The sequence below is a fragment of the Pezoporus flaviventris genome, unplaced genomic scaffold (assembly GCF_033815535.1).
Source record: "Pezoporus flaviventris isolate CSIRO_AGI_PZ_B2104156 unplaced genomic scaffold, CSIRO_AGI_Pfla_v1 ptg000002l, whole genome shotgun sequence".
Lineage (NCBI taxonomy): Eukaryota > Metazoa > Chordata > Aves > Psittaciformes > Psittacidae > Pezoporus > Pezoporus flaviventris.
The window spans coordinates 88,391,943-88,414,325 of record NW_026892550.1 but is presented as its reverse complement, the minus strand read 5'-3'; the positions used below and the strand labels follow the sequence as shown (position 1 = coordinate 88,414,325).

Sequence of the window (22,383 nt, the reverse complement as noted above, 5' to 3'; positions counted from 1 at the left end):
GGAGCACAAGTCCTATGAGGAATGCCCGAGGGAACTGGGGTTGTTTAGTCTGGAGAAGAGAAAGCTCAGGGCAGACGTTATTGCTCTCTACAATTGCCAGAAAAGAGGTTGTAATAAGGTGGGGTCAGCCTCTTCTCCCAAGGAACAAGTGACAGGACAAGAAGTAACGGCCTCAAGCTGTGCCAGAGGAGGTTTAGATTGGATATTAGGAAAAATGCCTTCACCAAAAGGGTGATCAGGCGTTGGAACAGGCTGGCCAGAGGAGTGGTAGAGTTACTGTTCCTGGAGGTATTTAAAAGACAGATGTGGTGCTTAGGGACATGGTTTTGTGGTAAACTTGGCAGTTTTGGGTTACACAGTTCTGGGTAACACTGGGTTGATGCAGTTATTGGTTGGACTCAATGATCTTAAAGGTCCTTTCCAACCTGAATGGTTCTATAATTCTGTAGCTTTGTCTGTCCTACATACTGGAAATACATCAAAACCAAGGTCACTGAACAACAGCTTGTAATGGAGCTCTCAACTCAGTACAAGCAGGAGTTGCCAAACAGCTAGTATCTCAGCTCTTTTCCTAAAGAAGAAATCAGAGCAAGTCTGTCCATGTGAGTAAAACAATCTTCTAAAGCTAAAGCTTAAATTGCATGCAAAGAGCATGAAAGAAAAAGTATTAGCTCTACTGTGATCTAATTTATGCTCCTTAATTGCAGCATCAACTCATTCTGATGATCAAATTATCATTAACCTTTAAAAAAAAATGAAGCTTTAACCAAAAGGATTTAAAAGGGTTTAGTTTTGAATTTTACAGACCTTGCCAAAGTGTAATCTGAAGTCTTACATTTTTGTTGCCATCTTCCGCATGCCAGAGCTTGAATCATAAAGCTAGTACTCAGCATCTTGGCTGTGGGTCAAGATCAGCTGAAGTCACATGAAGGCTAAAGTGGTGAAGGTGACATTGCTTCTACCTGGCTCAAGAAAAAAAAAGGAATTTCTCTGCAATTCCTTATAAAAAAGGAGAAAAAGGTTGTTCTGCAGCAACCTTTGAAGGTCTTAAGCTCATTACAGTGGCAAAGACTATCTGGTTCCGGGTTTCTACATCTAAATATTCTTTCCAGAGTGAGAAAGTGCTAGACAAGACGGGATGTAAATTCATCACTGACCTAGAACATACAGTGCTGTGCACTTTGATCATGCGATTGACAACTGGCAACAGCCTGCATTGTTTCTCTGTTACCTAGTGAGAATATTTGCAAGGTATTAGAAGCATGACATGTGTCAGCAAAAGGCAAGAGGGAAAAAGGGTGAAAACTAAACAGCAATAAATGCTCCCATCCAAGAGTTGCTTTATAGTGAGGTTAAGCTGACGGGAAGATCAAATTCAAACACCAGTTTTTAATACCCCTCAGTCTCATGGAGTACAAGGGAGGTGGGTCCAAATACAAAATTCATGGTGTACTTGTCCCTAAACAGAACCAAGCAGCATCACCTTTTGGAATTTGAAATGCTGATTTTGTGACTCCCAGACCAGGGTAGTTATAACAAGAGAATTAATTAACTGGGAATATTCAGACCATGATCAAAGCAGTGTATGAAGTCTTTGCATGCCTTTTATGAAATACTCTGATGAAATACTTGTAAATCCTCCAGGCAATGCCACCCTCTGGCAATGCCATGGCAACCAAATAGCGCCAAAGAAGAGATTCCCACGAGAGGCATGGCATCCTCACTGTCAGCCACTGCCAGGCTTTTTTGTACCCTTCCCCAAGCTCTTGGCATGGGCCATTGCTGGAAACTAGAAACTGAAGCATCCCAGCTTGGAATTTTCGGTGATACCTGTCATGAGAGTTGATTGGAACATGAAAAGGCAATCATAGCTGCTGACACCTAACCTGTAGGGACTGACCCCACCAGGCTGTCCTGGAAGCCCTGACGATGCTGCTGGGGACTCAGTGTCCTTCCCCCTCCCATTTCCACAGCCACTGGAGTGGTAGCTCAGGCCTGGGGGAGGGCATTACTTTCACAAGAGGATGCATGAAGCACAGCATGATATCTATCACCCCAGGTATTTTTTCCCAAAACATGCTCTGGACTGATATCTTGGTGCCTTAACATTTAATCAAGTGGAGCAAACTCTCACTTCTATTTTAACTTTTAGTGTCTGAACAGAAGAACATCGTAAGCGGCGAGGAGAAGCAGACAGGCCAACCCAAAATGGGTGATAAGCAACTTCTACTTTATTTGTGACGCAGTTCACACATATATAGGAGTGGTATTCAGCCACTCCTTCTTGGCACAACAGTATTGGTTAGCCCCCACAGCTTCCTCCACATTCTCCTCCCAGGTCCGGTCTCCAGCCACCTGTGGGGGCCACCCCCTGCCTTGCTTGCACAGTCCTCCAGAACTCTATGGTTCTGCTCTTAGAGTCATTCTTTAACAGAACATAACAGAAAATTAGGAGAGATTTTGGGGTTCATCTCACCTTGTTCCCAACACAGCATCTCTCAGCATCACTGAGACCTTTAAACCTCACAGACACCTTCCCACCTCTGGAAAAACTGGTTGAGGTGAGACCTGTACTTGCAGAGGTGGGCATCATATTTCAGGGTGAGGCAGGGTCTAAGGGAACAGGAATGAAACTGATTTCCCAATGGGTCATGAAGCCACTACAAAGAATTCTATAATTTACCTATATTTGAATAGGGAAATACATATTAAAAAAAAAAAAAGTTCAGATATTTTGTCTGCAAGATGATTATACAATCTTCTAATAGTTTGGGTTCATATGAGTGATACGAGTGTGCATGTATGATAGGAGTTTATGTAAAGTTTATGTATGTATGTGGTTCCATTACATGTATTCACTATAAGATCCTTTCTATCCTGCATTTGAGTAAAATTATTTCAAACCAACAAGTAGCTCTCTCTTCCACTTCTAGGCAAATTTATTTCAAAGTGCTTTACAAATCATTTATTTATCTATTATCAAGTATTCACAACAGCACAGTTACAAAAAATAAAGCTCTGTTGCTTAACTCTTTCCCTTTCATTATGCAAAGCCCTCAAAACAACTAAGACAATAACAGTTGTGAGTACTACTAGAAGTGGTTATGAATAACTGTAAGCAAATTGTGGTATCTCAACAGCCACTTGCACTTCTCACTACCCTGAAATTAAAAATTGATCCAGTCAAACCAGCATAAAGCATACACAAATTTAAAAACAGACTCATCTGCAGAGGGCAACATGATCTGAAAATTATCTTCATGAGATACAGTTCACCTATCTGCTCAACTTCTTACATCAACAACTAAACAACAACGATACATCATATTGAAGGAGTAAAAGGAGTTCAAATAGACCATGCCTTCCTTTTGTTCAATCTATACAGAAAAGCTAAATATTCACTATATTGGTGACCATTTATATATATGAAGTTTTTTGTGCAGATATATGTTCTGCATTATGCAACACATATGGCGCAAATATATAAAAATTTTCAATGCTAGAAATTGAACGATGCAGTTATGCACATATATATGCCCTTAACTGTTTGGGAAGCTACATGCAATAAATGGCATGTTTAGTTGTGTAATTATATAACTTGAATAATTCTTAAGGTCCTGACTAGCTGGACTGCATTTAGCCCACTCCATAAGAGTCCTTTGTACAAGCCTGTGCCTGGAAGAACTTACATGAGTTTTACACCATACAATATCGGGACTTGCAGGGTGAAATTCCTGTAGGACTGGAGTTTAATCTACTTTCTCAGGAAGTACTGCAGCATTCCAGGCTTCTGAATATATTTGAACAGCTGTTGGTAGAAAATTAACTATGGCACAGTAGTTCAAAAGCTTATGTTCACATCTAGTTCTAGTGCAGGTAGTTCACAGGCTTGGCACGCTGAGACTCTGAAATAAGGGCTTCTCTGATCCAGATGACTCTGGCCCAACTCTCAGGATAACAAAACAGTCATTTCTCTGACCCAAAACCTCTATCTGCACTTGGTCCAGGCCTAAGAAACATAAGAAAGAGATTTTTGCCCCTGGAAAGTAAGAAATTCACCTTCCTCACAGAATACAGTGCTTCTTCCTTCCAATCTCTGAAGATCATTAACTATAAAAGCTTAAGGTAATTGTAAGCACTTTCAAAGGTCTTAATTTTTCAAGTGGGTTACTTGTTAATTTTTCTTCCAATTAAAATGAATGGAGAGCTTTGCCTGGCAACACCTTTCACACCTAACGCTGGGGAGTCAGGTTGCATGGGTATTTGACTTCCAGTCCAGCACAGGGTGGCAAAAGTATTAATCTCACTAAAAGGGAAGATTAATGTGGGTTTCTTGGAACACCTGCCGCTGAAGCAGTTAGTGTTTGGGGGCACTCTCCTGCCTGCACTGAAGTTGGTGTGAACTGTCTTCTTGCCCTTCACAGAAAGAGGATCAGGCCCTTACTGAAAAGATTAATAGGAGCAAGCCTGCCATTGATTATGTGCTGCTGTTCTCACCATGTCAGAGGGCAACCCAAGGGCTGAATTACAGCTACTCAGGGACTCAACATGAGAAGAAATCAAACCAGCAGACACACGGTGGAAAATAAAGCATGCTGTATCTGAGAGAAATCAACACAGAAAGACTTATGTTTCCAGTTACTTGCAGACTGCAACAGACCAGATCCTTCAGAGCTGTTTCATTGTAATGTCATTGCTTAGTCCAGATAGGGAAGTCACTTATACCACTGACACCTAAACTTGTGTAATGATTATGTCAGCGTAAGTGTGGATTTGTCAGAGACCCACAAGGAATAAAAACTTGCTTAAGGGGAGGGAAATACTGCTGTAACAACATAGGTTTAAATTTGCAGTTTAGCACATAATGAGAGAACTTCCTTCTGTAGACAGGAGCTACATGTAGATGTGCAGAGATCAGAGAGAGAATTAAATGCACCCTGTATGCAAACAATACTCTGAAGGACTGATTAGATACTATTTTCAAGTAATTCTTTTTGAGATCATGTTTCATTACACTCCCCAGGATGTGGTGGCATCATTTGCACCTTGACTGCTTTTGGGTCCATGAACAGCAAGAGAAGGATGCTCCTTGCATCCAGGAAAATGCAAGAGAAAGGAAGCAGAATGCTAAGCATAACAAGGTGGACCAGGCAGAGATCTCACTGGCAAGGGTATAGCCCTGCAGCACCAAACCAAGGTGAACAGAACAGGTATGATATATGAACGAGGTCAGACACAGTCCAGTGATTGCCAGACAAGCCCAAAGTGATGAGCAAGGTCTGAGGTCATGAAGTCAGTATTTGTGTCAGGAGCAGGGTCTGGATCAACAAGATACATGGGCAGGCAGGGCATGGATGCAGCACAGCTGAGGCAGGATCCAAGTCAGCTTAAAGGTAGCTCTCAAGCAAAGGAGGAGATTTCTCTACATAGAGCACTGACTGCAGTGTTCCAGGTCCTCTGTAACACATGTGAGGCCTTAATCACATTACAGGAAAAGTTTTGGTCTGAAATGCAGTGTCTTTGTAAGCCTGACTAAAAGCAGAAAGGCTCCTTTCAGCTTCTTCTCCAACAGCTCTTTGTCACATTTTCAAGGCAAGACAGCTGTTTTTATCAAGATCTGAGCTCACTCCCAAACCCACAGGAGAGAGGGACATACCCTAAGGGCCCTGATACTCTATAGTCATGCCAGCACTTTCCATTTCTAGCGTGCTTTTAACAAGACACAGCATAATCTCATAGTGACACCATATGAAAACTGCAGTTTTCCTGCAGGACTGCTCTCAATGAGATGCTCAGACATCCCAAGGCTTTTTGAGATGTTTAAGCCTGAATCTCATATGGTTTAAATACCATGCACTGTTACACCAGTGGAATGGACAATTACAGTATCTTAGCAAATATTAAAGAGGAAGAACAGCTGAAACTTACAGCAAATTTGATTGTTTTGAAAACCTCCTGTTTTGGCAGTGTTATGTTTATGGTTGGACTCAATGATCTTAAAGGTCTTTTCTGACCTATGATTCTATTTTATTATTTTGCCCCAGCGTGCCAAAATGCCATCTAAATACTTTGCCTTAGCCTAGGAAGACTGGGATGCTTTGCAAACCTCAGAGGCCCAAAGTAATCCAGCTGCCTAAAACCAGCCACAAGGAAAAAGAGCAGCAGGAGCTGGATGAAAATGTGGCTGCCCCCGTGACTGCTCAGACTTCCAGGGGCCAGAGACTATCTCAGTGCTGCATCATTTTTCCTTTGTCTCTGCCTGCAAGTCACTAACTGCTTGTAGTGGATAGGTTGGCATCCATTATGAAGCACATTGCTGTTTGTATTGGAGATGGATTTTAACTCGCTCTTCTGCACCTCTCCAAGTGTGCTGCTTTCTCAACAATCTCAGCTCTTCTAGTCTTCGATTCTTTTTCAGAGTAGAGTGTTATCCTCAGCATTGCTGGGTGCAGACTCAAAACCTGAAATCAAGGAGGTTAAAAAGCAGAAGGCAAATCAAATAACTCAAATATTATTTCTAAGCCAGTCTCATTATTTTTGTGCCATCTTCTGTGCTTTCTGGATCTCAACAAGACTAATGGGCTTAGTCAAATCCGTAAAGAACTGTATCCTCTAATTGTCATTGAACTCTGCTCTAGTGAGGCAAAAAAGTCAACCTAGACCCTTGAACTACTACATGGTACTAGCACTCCAAACACATCTGCTGAGTTTTCATTTCCTCTGAAAGAAAATATTATACAGCTTAACCAGTGCTCTGTTTGTAGATACTACTGTAATGATTAGCTACATTCCACTTCAAACTGTCATTAATATTCCCCATATGTGATTAATGCCTCTAATTCTGCACAGAGATTTCATGACAAACAACCAGCTGTCTGTCTTTTTATTTCATTGTGGTTCTTGAACTCTTGGCTCAGGTTATGTGTTTCTGGAATGTCAAATAAAGAATTTACTTTTCCATCCATCAGTTTACACTCTGCGTGCAGTTTGATGGCATCTTGCTAATACAGCCTGGTTGCACTGTAATTCACCTTATAATCCATTGTATCAACACTGACTGTTCAATGTGCAACTTCCTAACAAGGTGGCTGGTGCCTCTTAGGCACTGTAGTACCTTGGGAGAGTGGTATTTTAAAATGTATGCCCAGCAAGAAGGCTCTCTGGCTTGAAGTTCCCAACTGTCACAATTAGATAGAACTTCCTTCACTAGAAAAAAGCAAAAGAAATACTCTGCTCAGGCAAAAAGGTGCCCATCTGCTTCAGAACTGCCTTTCCACACTAGCATATCCCAGATTTCACATCTGAGATGTTCTTTTGAGTAATATGGAAAGCTTTTGTTGCCTCCAGGCATCCCCTATGTGTCAGCAGCGCACGACTTCTCTTTTGGGCAATTTCAATACACAGATTGGATTCTGCTAATTATTTTGTCTATTATTTCTTTTGATGCCTTGGAAATAGTAAGAAGCTGGACCAGCACAAAGTGGTCCTGGCTGTTGTCTGCAGAACAGGCCCAGGATGCTGGCATTCTCCTCACCTGCCATTGAGTCTACAGACATCCGACCGTACCGTATGGGTGTTCTGCTCTACCTGCAGATACAATAGAGATCCAATGGTACATTTACAAACCCTTTGAAATCTCCTGGTGAAGGTGATATAATAAAAGACACCATAAGATGGGCATATTGTAAGGTAGGTACTGTGTTGCTGGTGATACACTCTACTCAAGTGTTAGGGTCTAGGCCTCTTCTGAATAAACCGACATAGAGTTCACAGGTACTGCCACCAAATTTTAGTCCAAAATATGCCACATGAAATTCACAGCAAATCAGCAGGTAAGATGACTAGAAGTTGGATGAAATAAGGCTCTAAAACAGTGCTAGATTTCAGCAGACGTCCTTATGCCAATAGATAGTAACTTCCTGTAAAGTACCACTTGCAGGAAAACAGTTGGTGACTCACATGGGCTGGACTTAAAAAGCGAAAGAAAATGATGCACTTTGGCAAACGCCCTCTGCTGTCACCATCAACAAGAGATTTCTCTACATAGAGCACTGACTGCAGTGTTCCAGGTCTTCTGTAACACATGTGAGGCCTTAATCACATTACAGGAAAAGTTTTGGTCTGAAATGCAGTGTCTTTGTAAGCCTGACTGAAAGCAGAACTGAAAACCATTGTCCAAAAAGATTTAAAATATTAATTTTGTTCTGTGATCTATGACTCTCCTATCCCTCAAGTGAATCTGTTAGCACAGAGAGCAGCAGACATACGCAGTGTGGTTGACTTCACCTTGTGCACAGATGTAGTTTAGATAGAGCATGGGAGTTTGCCTTGACCTTCCTTGTAAAAGAAAGTTTGGAAGCTAGGAAACTATTGGCAAGGTCAATGAAACAAATAGAAAATACCCTGAACAACCAAGTTGAGCTCCAGTGTTACCCTGATATACTAGTGAGTGTTCACAGTCATTCATCTATTTGTCAGTTAACTATGGTTGTTCAGATGTCACCAAGAACGCAGGGGTAGCTCTCATTAACCCCAAAAGAAGATGACATCATTTTGTTTACATCTGGCACTCAGGATACTTTTTAGGAAACAATCCAAGGCGCAGTTTCTTAGAAAAAAAGCCTACCACTGTTTGCAGTACTTTCCATCCTTTTTATACTTACTGAGCAATGTACTAATGGTAAACCTGCACATGCAGCTCTGTGATATGGTAGACGTCAGCTTGCAAAAAGCAGGAATTGGTAACCCAATGCTGTCCATGAAGCAGCATCCATCTGCACTTGGGATGGTGGGGCAGTCTGACCCATCAACCACCAGAATGCATGCCTGGTAAGTGTCTGACAAGGTGGAGGCAGGTACTTGATAAGTGCTTAAAGTGCTACCAAAGCAAAAAGTGTCACTGTAGTCAAGTTCTAATAAAATGAAATAAAATCAAACAATTTCTCAGCTGGAAACTAAGAATCTCTGCTGCTTTTGTCCTGCTAAACAGAATATCTATATTTAAGTATGGCAGAGGCTGAGCAAGATGGGATAGATAAAACATGTTACAAGGACGCTCTGGTTCTGCCTCCTTCAGAGAGTCAGTAAGACCTTCAACGTAATTCCTTCTTATGGGAATTCAGAACTCTAAATCTGAAAGATCAGCTTTTATTTCCCCTTCATACACCAATCTCAGCAACATTGGTAGCCACAGCAGCCACACATTTTGGAGAAGACACACAGCCGCAGCTGTAAAGCTGACTGTTGTTCAGGGAAGTCGACACAGAGCTGTGGATCTGCTCACCTAATGTATCTGCTTTAATCTGTGGGTCTCATATCATCATCTCTGTCACAACATTTTATTTATCTGCCACAGCTGGAACTGGTAATAACTTCAAAGGGAAAGATGTTGCTTCTGCTACAACTGCAGCAGTGCTGGTGAAAAAAATTAAGATGAAAAAATTAAACGTGGGGGAGAAAAGGGAAAACTGAAAGGGACATGCAGAGAACCAATAACCTGGAGGCCTGCAAGCCTCACAAATTCAGTATGAAAAGCTGTCTGTTAGTGCCATCTTGTGGGATCAGAGCCACCCCCACCCCTTGTCTTAGAGACAAGATTCCACCAAGGTGCAGCCTCACCTCATACCTTCCTGGCTTGCAGCACAGGGGCCTTCCATCAGACAATGCTGAAGCTCAGCATATATATCAGGCATGATATCCTACCTGCGGTCACTTAAGCAAACAAGAACTGTGTGCTGGGGAGAGGCACCAGTCCAGAGGCATCAGAAGGACTCTCTGACCTTGTCTGCCACATCTGAACAGAAACCAGGCTGCAAAGTCAGCACAAGGATGAGCAAGGAGACTTGTCCACATGTTGAGCTACACCTGTGCAAGAGGATTTCTGCCATCCTTTCTGGAGCACACTTCATGTCCTCATTAAGTGCCTGAATCATCATGAAGTAAAGTATTAGCTACATGCAGAGACTTTCAGTCTGGGGCACCTTGCTCAGACTGGGGTATCCTTTATATCAGGTACTGAGTGTGGGAGCTGGAGGAACCCAGTTTCCTTCCCCATCCATAGGCCCTATCCCTCGTTCTGAGGCAAGATGCAGACTTTGAGAGGTGAGTGTGAAATCCAGGCAGATGGATGGGCAAGCAGAATGCTTTCTGTCCCATTTTGGCTGCTGAGAGTGAGGAGAAAGAGACAAAGGTGAAGTCAGCAATAGCAGCAATGGGCCAGTTATTTAGTGTGAGGATGGGATAAAGCTGTCTTGGCAGCTGCCTCTCACGTTTTCCCTGGGTGCTTAGCACCATCACATTTTATGTCCAAGCCTGTGCAGATGGGAGGGAGGAGATGCAATGCAGAGGCTTAGGGTGGGAGGGCAGTGATGGAGGGTGAGGTGCACAGGGGATTACTTTGAGAATCAAAGTGGGCAGAAGGAGAAGGCTATTTTTTTTCAAAGAAATCTCTTTCTAATGCTATCAGTCCCCATGGTTACTCCCATGGCTGACATCTGCCTTTTCCTATCCACAGGTATTATGATTGCCTCATTTCTTCTCTGCCTGAATTTCCTTCGGGTCTTCATACCCCTTATGCTCTTCTCATTCAGCTTTGTACTGTTCTCCCAGCTGCAGCTGTAACACCTCTCCTGGCTATAAGTACTATAAGTATGCTAATGTTCATAACAAAGTTGGAAAAGTAACACAGAGTCTGAATAAGTGTTTATTTCCTTAAAAAGTAGATTAGGCTGAGGAAAATGAATCTCAATGTATTGAGCATTTTACACAAAGCAGGATCTTTGCCCTGTGGATGTTACCAGCTTTGTAAATGACGTAAAGTCAGTGTGTGAGGGGTGACAGATGTGGAATAACTAAACTGTGCAGTTTCTTGGCAAATTTATGTACACTACAACATTTAAAGTGTTGTATTTACGTATGTGCTCACACAGTGAAGGCATCCCAATTGAAAGATCTCTGACCTTTGCATTCAGTGCTGCAGCAAGATCCAGATTCAATTTTGTAAGACCAGTGGCATTTTTGTGTGAATTTTGTAGTAATGTTTACATTTTACAGGACAGTACGCTCAAAATGAAATATTAACAACACAGGACCTTCTTATTTTGGCAGATGTTTACTGACTTAAAATCAGGGTCTGTTTTTAGTGCTATTTAACATGACTCAGATTTCGAAGAGTACACATCTTTTATCCTCCCAAAGTGTGAGTGTAAAACCACTGAGCTTTTCAGCTACATTCCCATGTAGGAAAAAAGCTGGAGAAGTGAAATTGTATTTATATCTATAAAGTTATTGATAAATTGATAACAAAGCTACGTTTGTTAGATGGGTATTGAACTGCTTGATAAGGTGCAGCTTCTTGTATTAGTGGGGAAAGACCTGTAAATAACTTCATGAAAAGCACAATCATTTACTAACGCTCTCATGGTATGGTCATTTTCCCAATGAATCCACTGCCAACAGTGAAGTGTGCACCTGGCATTTCTAATACCATATGTCAGGATCTGCGCTAGAATATGTTAATTTAAGTGACAAAGGATTAACAATTTGGCCAGCAGGTGCACCTTCGTGTGGTCTCTATTTTTCAGTCAGGCATCCATTCAGAAGATGTCTCTTAAGAAAGAATATTAAGCAGACAGTAGCTTCATGCAGTTGGCAAATCTCTTCCCTTTCTAATCTGCATGCACCAAACTGATAGGGATTACCTGCAGTATTTGAATTCGGATTGGAAATGCTGGGGATATGCATAAAACTTCCTATGAGTGTTATCAGGATGGGATGTCTTTGATATCCACTAACAAACAAAAGCCTTAATCCCAGATCTTGGATATACCAGCTTGAATCTGAAATAATTCCTCTGATTAATGCCATGGAGAATAGAACATGCCCTACCGCTGCTGGTTTTCTTCAACATTCAGTGGCCATTTCTTATTACCTTCGAAAGGAACAAAAATAAGCCAATATAATTTTAAAAAGCCTCCTCTTTTTGTGTTTGTATGATATCTTAAAGGAAAAGCTATGTACAAAGAAGAGTTCCGGTGCTGGAAAGTATTACTAGCTAGCAAAGACCTGCTCATGTGAAAGACATGTCTAGCTGTTAGTATGCTGTAATGCATAGCCATTGTTATACACGTAATTACTGTAACTCATCCAGTCATCTGCACACTGATATTCTTGATTAGACTGAATGTATGGATGATAAACTGTTTCTTTTCCCAAGAAATAAGATGGAGCGAGTCTCTTTAAAACAACAGCACTGAACTGGTATGTCAGCTTCCTTCTAATTTTAACTATTTCACCTGTTCTTCCATAATTCCTCAGTGCTCTTGCCATTTTCTGATATGTCATGATCTTGCGGTTTCCCTTCCTTTCTCCCCAAAGCTCTGCAAGTTTCTCCTTGTTTTTGGAGACAAACTGGAAGATGCCATTGGGCTTATCCACCCACTGGATGCAGTTTGCCATAGCTGGATCATACAGAGACTCATGGAGGTACTCGAACAGTCGAAGTTTTTTTCTACCTATTAAGAAATAAAGTACAAAAGTCAGAATAGGACTCATACTTGTTTCAAAAGATGAGCAGTTGTCTTCTTCCTGGAAAGGTTCTTATAGGCAAAGGCACAAGTAAACCTACCAGCCTGTCACAAATGAAAAGAAGCCACTTCTATGAGTCTTCAGACACATGTTGTGGAGATACATGGTCAAGGAACCCATACCAGGAAATTGCATCCTCAGACAATGCAACAAAGAGGTTATGGAGAGCTAACCTGAATGGTTTTGAATAAATGTTTTCCCTTTGCTTAACTAAAACTCACAGATGTTGAGATGATTCAATTTTGCGAGATTTGTTTCAGGAATGTTTTGGGGCTGCAAGGTAGTCTCTGATATAAGAAAGGGTGAGTGGGTAAGCAAAAAGAGCAAGCTAGTTTTGAACCATAAACCTCACCTAGTCAATAAGGATGTATTTATTGAGGTACTTTCTGGTACCTTGCAGTTTTCTAAAAATGTGGAGAAGTGCCAACTTGCATTCCCATGCAAAATAAAGCAAGCTCTGTACTGCAGTATTTGTCAGTTAATTGTGTGCTTCTCCCAACAGGCTCAGCTCTCAAACTTAAGTTTACTAGTGAGGTTTATTTAGTTTCACTTAGGTCTTTCTCTGAACTACTTCCAGTTCCCTTCACAAAGCCAAGGGTGAACAAGAAGCTGCTGTAAGGAGGAATTTAAGATTGTGAGACAAAGAGGAACATTTTGCAGAAAGGAGACTTTATGCAGAAGAACGGCTTCCACTTTAACCAAAGTGGAAACAAGCAGCTGCACCTAAAGTTCATAAAGTCTTGCCTTGCATGGCTATTTTAAACTAGGACTGAGGGAAAAGTGACAGTTGCTAAGGAACACTGAGGTCAAGCCAAGACATCTGCTAGGGATGACAGTAATTCTGCATCTGGTGGTAAGGAAAGAGGGGAGAAGTGACAGACTGGGAAGAAGAAGAGCCTGAAATCAGAGGTACTTTCCAAAAATTAATAAAGTTTCATTATCTAAATAAAAATTGGTGTGTGACTAGAAGTACACAATCTACTAGAAATACATGTAGCATTACCAAAAACTGGACAGTAACCACTCTCACTAACCACTTCTTAGTAACTAACCTCCCTAGGTCCCCTCCAAGCTGAATTATATTACAAGCCAATGAACGTACCATAGAATAAACAATTTTAGGGGAAAATGTGCAGATTACTGCAAACTGGTCTCTGCTGGAAAATGATAGTATAGTCACGTCTGCAGCAACACCTGATTTCGTGCTTAGTTTAGCTGTCATTTCTGCCCAAGCTTTTATTTCTAGATACATCATCTCTAGCTCATGTCTTGGTTTGAGAGGGCTTATTTGCTCTTATGTGTTAATGCAGCTATGTTTCTGGAGTCCAGCTGTTACCTCCAAAGAGCTACACAATGTGGATGCACCAGTCTGAGCTGGGGTTAGTTCACAGATCTTTGTACAGCACCACATTGCATAAGCTAGTGGTGTTCATTAACAGGTACTAAACATGAGTCTAAGCTATCAGGCTAGTGTCTGAAGGTTCCTTATGTGGTTGCGGGAGGCAGGCAGGTTCCTCTAGCAGGTGTTTCAGAGCATCTGCATTAGATTTCTGTGCTGAACTGTCCCAAAGAAATCTAATTCTCTGTGTATGTCTCATTCAGATGCATTTCTGGAGTACCTCTCTTGATCGTCTCCACCCACCGAGCTTTCATTCAGATCAGGGAATGGTCTTGATGTACGTGAACTGGACTCCTTGCAGATGAAACCTGAAGCATATCTAAGCCACTGCAGATTTCAGAATGTGTGGCCAGCATAGAGATTGCCCTAAATAAACCCTTGTGAAACACTTTGAACATAGACTTCGGGTCATCAGTGGTGATTATTTCATCTACAGATCTATTCTGAAAGGGCCACGCTATTTGCTAGTGTATGGGAAACCTCTCATGTCACAATAAGAAGCCAAGAGGACTACATTTATTTAGGTATAGTGGAAACAGTCTCACAAATGAGTTTCTGGCAGAAATATCACTATGGACACAAAGAAACCCATAAGAGGACACAAAATACTCCATACGAGTAGTCAGTCATTCTGAAAATTCATCCAGTATGGCCTTCTGGTAAAGAAAATTGATAATAACATAAAAGAAATAGGAAATAGGAAATGAAGTAATAACTGAAGGTGAATTCAGATGCTGACATGTAAAATTCCCTAATGCAACACTGCCTAATACCTATATAAACAACATTTCTGGATTGAAAGATGTTCATTTGCAGTGGTGAATTTAAAGTACTAGAAGTACAGAACTTAAAAGGAGGGGCTACTCTTCGCATCATCACACAAAATTTTTAGTAGTAGTAGTAGCTATTAAGCAACAGAAACCACAGTGTTCAGCATCAATGGGAACAGATGATACCAAAAACTGACACCATGTGGTTAAAGTTGAAAGAAGGGGATTTCAAAAAGCAGCAAACCCAGGAAGCTAGTAAAAGACTCCACGGTCAAAAGTCAGTACAAAAACTCAGAGTGGAAGCTATGGAAATCTCATCTAGCAAAGTCACAGAAAGATGCTGAGCCCCAAACAAAAAAGCAGATGAATTCAATAAACAAATATAGCATTGTAATGACAAATGCTACCCAACCTATTTGCAAAACAGATACCCACTCAAGTAAAGTCAACCAAAAGGAGCACAAAATAACTATAAAAATGCACACTGTAGGTGACAAAAGCTAAGATGCAATTTGAAAAGTAAACAAAGAAAGGCATAAAATTAGGTGAAAAATTATTCTTGTTTGTGAAAAACCTTCAAGAAAACCACTACTTGTTGAACCACATAATATAAAATAAGTTATTAAAGATGTTATTGATTTACTTCTCTGCATCAGAGTTCATTCCAGATGATTTGGAGTGAAAGACATTTCTCGTTTGTATTTCCATGTACTAAATGAGAGGACAGAACAAGACAATAACAGATTTATGAGATTTATCAGATTGGAATTGAACATTAGCAGTTGTACTCTAGCTAATATTAAATGATAATCTATCTTTTCCTGTTAAATAAAAAAAAAAAAGAAAAAGAGGAAAAGAGAAAGCATGATTTGACAAGAGATTTTTTTGAAGTAGCATAATGTACGTATCAAGATATGCTCTTTCTACACACCTTTCCCTGCTTTTGGCTGGCCAGCAGCAGCATGCATCACTTGGCTTTCTGGAGTATTCTGCAGCATATGGTAGACAGTCTCATCTGCATAAAAATCAGCTGCACTGTTCTTCAAGAATTAAGACAACAAAGAGTTACTAATAAGAAACATTCTCTGAGTAAAACGAAACTCATAGCTATTAATTGCCTGAAGCCTTCAAAATGCAACTTCTCATCACCTCACCAATGGAAGACTTTTCTCAGCCACAAAAGCATGTAGTGTACTGTACCAGTAACAAGCAGCACTAATTTATGTCCAGTGGGAAGGACTGCCCACCATCAGAGAATTTAAGAGGGAAAACAGAGTAAGTGCCTCACTCTGGACCTTCAACCCTTCTGCTGGGAGCAGAAGAGGAACAGTGGACTCTGATTACTAAGATTACTTCTAAAAAGTGACTATGTATGCTTTGCAAACATTTCCCAAGGCAATTTCATCTGAATCATGCCTGGCCTCACCAAAGTTCTCTTAGAACTAGCATAATGATTTGTATTAGAAATCTCAAATGGGCAGCCAATTCTCCATTTATATCTGACTCTTATTAGTAACCATTTCACTTACAATCACATTTCTCCAGCTATACCCTTGCTCCTCTGGTGCTGCAGAGTAGCTGGGACTTGCTCGGAGGTGGTGGTGATGGTTGATCACAGTCAGGCAACTTTTACAACCTAAGAATTAGGAGGATGGGGTGAAAATTGAGTGAGTAAAAGGAAGAGAAAAAGGGGGGGGGGAAAACAGGGGCAAATAATCTAACACGTTACTGGGTCTGTCAAAAAGCATTTATCTTATGGCTGCCTCCTAGAAAATAAAGTCTCCAGAGCCAAGATGTTCCCTAGCAGCAGGTTATCCAACAGAATCTGTACTGTTACTGATAATCACACCCTTGGGCTGGTTTTGTTTGCTTTCACAAAAAGCAATATTTCATAAGATAAAATCTCAGATAATTTATAGTGTCATGAAATAGTCTGGTTAATGGAAAAAGGAGGGCCAAACATAATGAATGAAACGGAAGAATTATAGACTACTGTAATATGTGTATTAGAAAGGAAAAGGGAATGTTACACAGTTCTGCAGGCCATTTGTACAATTCAAGTCAGAGTCTCCAGTTGTGAAGGAGCATCAGAGCATCTGCAGTGCCTGAAAGAATGACACAGGAGGAACCCAACATCTTAGGATGTTCAAAAGAAGCAGAACACCAGACTGAGGCACTTGGAATCAACTACGTACTGTGGGTGGTCAGAAGAAGATTAGGGAGGGTACATATATTGCGAGTGGAAACATGGGTGCAGCTGTGGGACATCCTAAACACACAGTTGCAAGTGTTTTTATACCTCTCTCCATTGGCCCACACAACAGATACAGGCAAGAACATTGCAAATAATAATATATAGTGGGTCCTTCACCATGTGTAAATTACCAGTGCAGCTAAGCCAAAAATGTATTAAGAACAGCTGAAGATATGGCCCAATTGGTCTTATTTGCATTTCAGTGTGTAATAGATAATATGTAAACAAACCCTCATGTGAAATGCATTCCACACAAAAGACAATAGATATTTTATTCTGGACTTAGATGGTTTGTGGCTTAGCTTCTGTTTTCGTTTGCTTTTATTTCTATTTCTATTTACAATGCAATAACACCAAACACAGATTTAAAATTTTGTAACAATTTAATTGCCAAAATCTTGCCTCAACTGCAACAATTTACGCCTTGCTTGTGTTTGAAGTTCTGTAAAGTATAAAACTCTTGAAGTCAAGAAAAAACATTTTTTCTATTGATTATCCAGAGTAAAACTATCATTTCTGCATAAAAATATTTAAAATTTATATTTTAATGTTAAAAAAAAATTATGAAACTAATTTCACCTGTTGGATTCTTGGTCTTTCTCCCCTTTCCCCCACTAGATTTCACTCTTATATGAGTTTATTCCCAGTATAACAGATGGGCATTTTTCAGTTACAACATTAATAATGGAAAAGAGCTGATGCACTATGGTCATATATCCTCTGATTACAGGAAAAAAAAGAGCCCAATGCACCTCGGGGCTGAGGGGAAGGTAGAGAGGAACTATGCAACACTTTCCCTGTGCTGTGATATGGATGATGCACACCACACCGGTCAGTACTAATGGAGGGGTGGAAACTCTTCAGATATTCTTCCCCCTTTCCATCCTCCCAGCATATCCCTCTGTTGGCCATCAGTTCACCTCTGGGAAATTTTTCACCCTCCTATGTACTTCAAGATGTATTTTCTTGTAAAAATACAAAGCGGTAAATGAAATGGAATAATGGTCTTTTTTACCTGGTGAATACTGCATTTCTCTGTCAGAATGCTGCTGCAGGACTTCTAGCACATCTTCGAAAGCCTGGCCCAGTACATCTTGATCAGGAAAACTCTGCAAGAACATTTTTCCGTCAGAAGTCTGAAAAGACCAGGCCAGTCCTTTCAACACTGTCAGTCAGAAAATCACAAATAAATAAAGTGATTATACGGAATACACATCCTCCTGGAATATGTATTTTGCAGGCACTGAGGCATTACCATAATCATTTAATATTATGAGAAAGTTCTCACTCCTTTGAGAAGTCTCTTTGAGGTCAGTGGGACAACTCATATGGGTAACATCACTCACTCGTGCAAATGTTTCAAGGTTCATTTCCTTAATTTGCAGCAGAAGTTTACATAGGGTGTTACTGCTGTTGGTCTGTTTTATAGTATATAATTCAGAGGTATCTATCACTTGTGTAACATGATTTATGCAGCCAAAGTTGCCATTCAATAAAACTGACATGACAAAAATTATTATGCACAAGTTATGCAGTGGTTATGCAGATAAAATGCTATACTATGACAGTATAGGAAACCAAGTGTGGATTCTCAGAAAATTGTTTATCATAATTTTAGAACATCTTGTTCTAAACAGCTAATCCCCCCCCTCGAATCTGAGTTTGACTAAGTTTTCTATATCATGATTGAAGCACTCAATAATGAAAGAGAATAAAGGCATTACAGACTTACCATCATTTAGATATCAAAACTGGAATCCTGTTAAATAAACAATATTTTAAAAAATCTTACGTACCAAACTAAACAATCATTATTTTAGTATACATAAAAATTATATTAAATATTTGCATTATTTCCAATTATGAAATAAGATTATTTAATAACACAGATAAAAGCAATTTAGGATTAAAAAGTGGTATTTTAATGAAATTAAATACTTCAAAAATGTTTTTAATTCAGAATGTTTTTCCTTACTAAAGTTTCCAGTTTCATTAATATTGTAACTTTTAGATTACAATCCGCATCATTATAAACACATTTTTAAAGACATTACAAAGTGAAAATTTGTTACTGATGACATTCAACCCTCGTCAACACAACTAATAAATTCCCAAAGAAAATACTGACCTGAATTAAGCATGTTTGTCCCTTTGGTTTGCAGACACGGTTAAAACAAGCTTAGTTTTTTTTCATAATGCAGATTAGCATATGATGGTTTATGAATATACATAAACTCTCAGGCTAATTGTGGGTTCCAGAAGCAGGGTTGATTATTTAACAAACAGTGAAAATAGACACATTCTCAGCCAGTTTAACGTGGATACAGTATACAACATTACTCAGAAACTCATTCCTTAGTGTCCTTTTATTTATTATTTACAGATTGGAATAATCAAGTTTTGTTGCCTTACAGGTTTTTTCCTGTTCTCTTTTATTTTATTGTCTCAAAATTCTAAATACAATAATCAGTATTTCACTAATTAAACACTTTATTATAATCTCTTGAAAATACTGCATATTTTGTCAGTGATTTCAGCAAATGCAAGATTGGTCTCTATGTGATGTTTCAAAATACAAAGGAGGGACAAGATACATAAATATAAATGAGGAAGAATTTTATCCAAGAATAACTATGAATATTCTAACCTAGTAATTATGCCTCTGTTATATTGTCAAAATTCAGAATTTTTTTTTGTAAACGTTGATAACCAATCATTTCAAAATGGTGAAATCTGGGTGATTCAGTAAACTGACCTCACTGAAGTAGATGGGATTCTTCTCTTCAACTTCAGTTCAGCAAATATTTGATAAAATGATTTAATTTTGTTGTAAAACTTGAATGGGCTACATTAATCCTTTAGCTGCAAAGGTGGACACAGATTCTTCTGGTATAGAGCCGCAGACATGTCCTTTGTAAAGATCCTCTCTTAGTTTCCTTCTAATTTTAAGTAATTAATTCTCCTTAAACTGCTTTTAACTCAACCTTCAAACTGATACTTGCTAACCTTGACAGAACATCTACAGTCAGTGTTGATGCCTTTCAAAGCCTAAAATATTCAAGTATTGGCAAAGTACTGTTGAATGGTCATGCCATTTAAAAAGCTGGATTCATACCAAAAAAAAAGCAAAAGTCACAATTTTAGCAAGTTTGAAAAAAAGTCTGGACACTTACCTAGAATTTCAGCTCCACACACAAGACAAGAATATGTCTGGTTTTGCAAATAAATGAAAGACTGAGTTCCCATAGCAATGGGTTGGCAAAGGGGCTGCATTAAATAGCTGATTTTAGGGAAGTGTTTTGGCTAGGGAATTTTTTGAGAGTAAAGGTATAGTAAACTGCTAGCACGGCCCTTCATTCTGCATTAATTCTGATTTAAACTGATATAAAATAAATAGTTTAACTGTTGTCCAAAACATGCAGATTCTAAGCACCGGGAGAGATTCCTTTTGGCTATGGCACATCCTAACAAATCTCTCATGGGTATGTTATGCCTAAGGCAAAAAACCTACATCCCTCATCCGTCCCATGTAGACTGTAGTGGACTTTGAGGTTTTATGTGAACTTGCTTAGATCAGTGTAAGAAGTGGACAAAACTAGACCTCAAAATAGAGTTGAGGGAATTTCAGAACTTTCTTTCAAAGCTCATGTTTGTAACCTATGTCCAGCTTTAAAGCATTAATTAAAGCATTTAGTACAGTTTCAGACAAGAGCAATTGCTGATTTGCCACATATTTCTTGAGAAGCTACAAGCCATGATGTTGCATCCTACAGGATGAGAACTCTGCAGTACAAAACTTCTGACTGTTGACATAATGTATCCTGTACCATAGCTCTTTGCAGCCAAGTCTTTCAGAGGCACTTTTTACAAAATTTCCTCAGCATTTGCCATGAAACTGGTGTAAAATAGTAATTACCTCTTATAAGATTTATCTACATTCCCTCAACGAAGAACTATAGTCAAGAACTAGCCTGGCTATGAATGCTAAGTGGAAGCAATCTGAAGCAAATCATAGAATTGTAAAATCAACTAGGTTGGAAAAGACCTTTAAGATCATCAAGTCCAAAAATGTTAGCATTGAACAATTCTGCTGGCTTCAGATGCAAGCTGCCTTTCCTTTTTATTTTTGTTAGTGAAATACATTAATAAATGTATTTTTTTTTTTTAATTACAAGTTCCATTTTGTAGCACTTCTCTAATGTGACTTGGGCTTATATAGGAAAATTAACTGGAGACTGTGCTCTTAAAACATCAAATTGACCCAGCACTGGATTTCAGTCCAAAATACAATGATACAGTTAACTTCCTTTCCACACACAGTTAACTTTACTTTGCTTCAAGGAAAAACATAGATTTAAGGGTTCAGTTCTTTCCTGAAGTAGGGTGTATATTGGATTTCAAATTATGAATGAGTTTCAAGATCCCTCCTGGGTTCCTTCCCAATAAATGATGTCTTAATAGGCTCTTGGATGATGCTACCTGACCTGCCTACTTCTACATGTCTACCTAAAGCTGGACAGTTACTATTCTGGCCTCCTGTGCTCTCCACTCATTCTGGTCATGAAACTGCAGGGTGGCTCTTGTGGAGGAGATCAGGGCTGTCCTGCTCTGGTCACAGCCAATTCCAGCTGGCAATGGACCCACCATGTTCCAAAGCAGAGCCCATTAGCCACGTGAGTGGTGACTGAAAATACACTGAGGAAAGAGCAGAAAATGCCAAAGGGGAGGGGACAAACCTGGGAGGGAACATCAGAGGGGACAAAGAGGGAACAAAACAAAAAGGATAGAAACAAGGGAATGAGGAAACAACACGGTCAGATGTGTTGGAGGTGCTCCATGACTGAGCAGGCACACCCCAAAAGGGACTGTAGCCCACAGACAGACCACGCTGGAACAGAGAAAACAAGTAAGAAGGAAGCAACAGTGGAAGAAAAGGGTGAGAAGCAAGGAGAAGCAGAGAGAGACCACTACATCCTGACCTCAACCCTCTGTGCCACTCATTGTTTCATCAAAGGGACTGTGCAACCTGTGGAGATAACAAGAGGTGAGGAGGTGTGTCTGGAGTGCAACTGAGCCTGGGAAAGGGGAAGGAAAGTTGTTTTAATGTTTGTCTTCTTTGCTTCCCAATACCCAAATCAGCAATGAAATATATTATGGCAATAAGTCAAATTCCCAGAGTATGCAAGCAGCTGTGTACCTGTGTGGTGCTGGCTGAGGCCAACACGCCCCAGTAGTAAAAGAGGGTGAAGGTCGAGAAATTAAAGCTAATGCTTTTAACATCATTAAAAAAATCAATCTTCCTAACTCAAATTGCTCAATCAGAACATCCTCTTTTCATGCAACAGGCTACACCATATGCAGGTCAGCAAAAGGTT

General features: G+C 39.9%; 1 protein-coding gene across 1 annotated transcript; it reads right to left on the bottom strand.

The window, feature by feature from the left end:
* Positions 1-11,205: 11,205 nt before the first annotated feature.
* On the bottom strand, positions 11,206-20,578 carry SPIC (Spi-C transcription factor). The gene is made up of 5 exons (XM_061466112.1): positions 20,182-20,578; positions 18,024-18,144; positions 16,284-16,390; positions 15,686-15,794; positions 11,206-12,512 (listed from the first exon to the last, which is right to left on the bottom strand). Exons 2-5 carry the CDS (start codon positions 18,127-18,129, stop codon positions 12,085-12,087), a joined length of 750 nt encoding a protein of 249 aa, XP_061322096.1. The 5' UTR covers positions 18,130-18,144; positions 20,182-20,578; the 3' UTR covers positions 11,206-12,084.
* Positions 20,579-22,383: the final 1,805 nt, after the last annotated feature.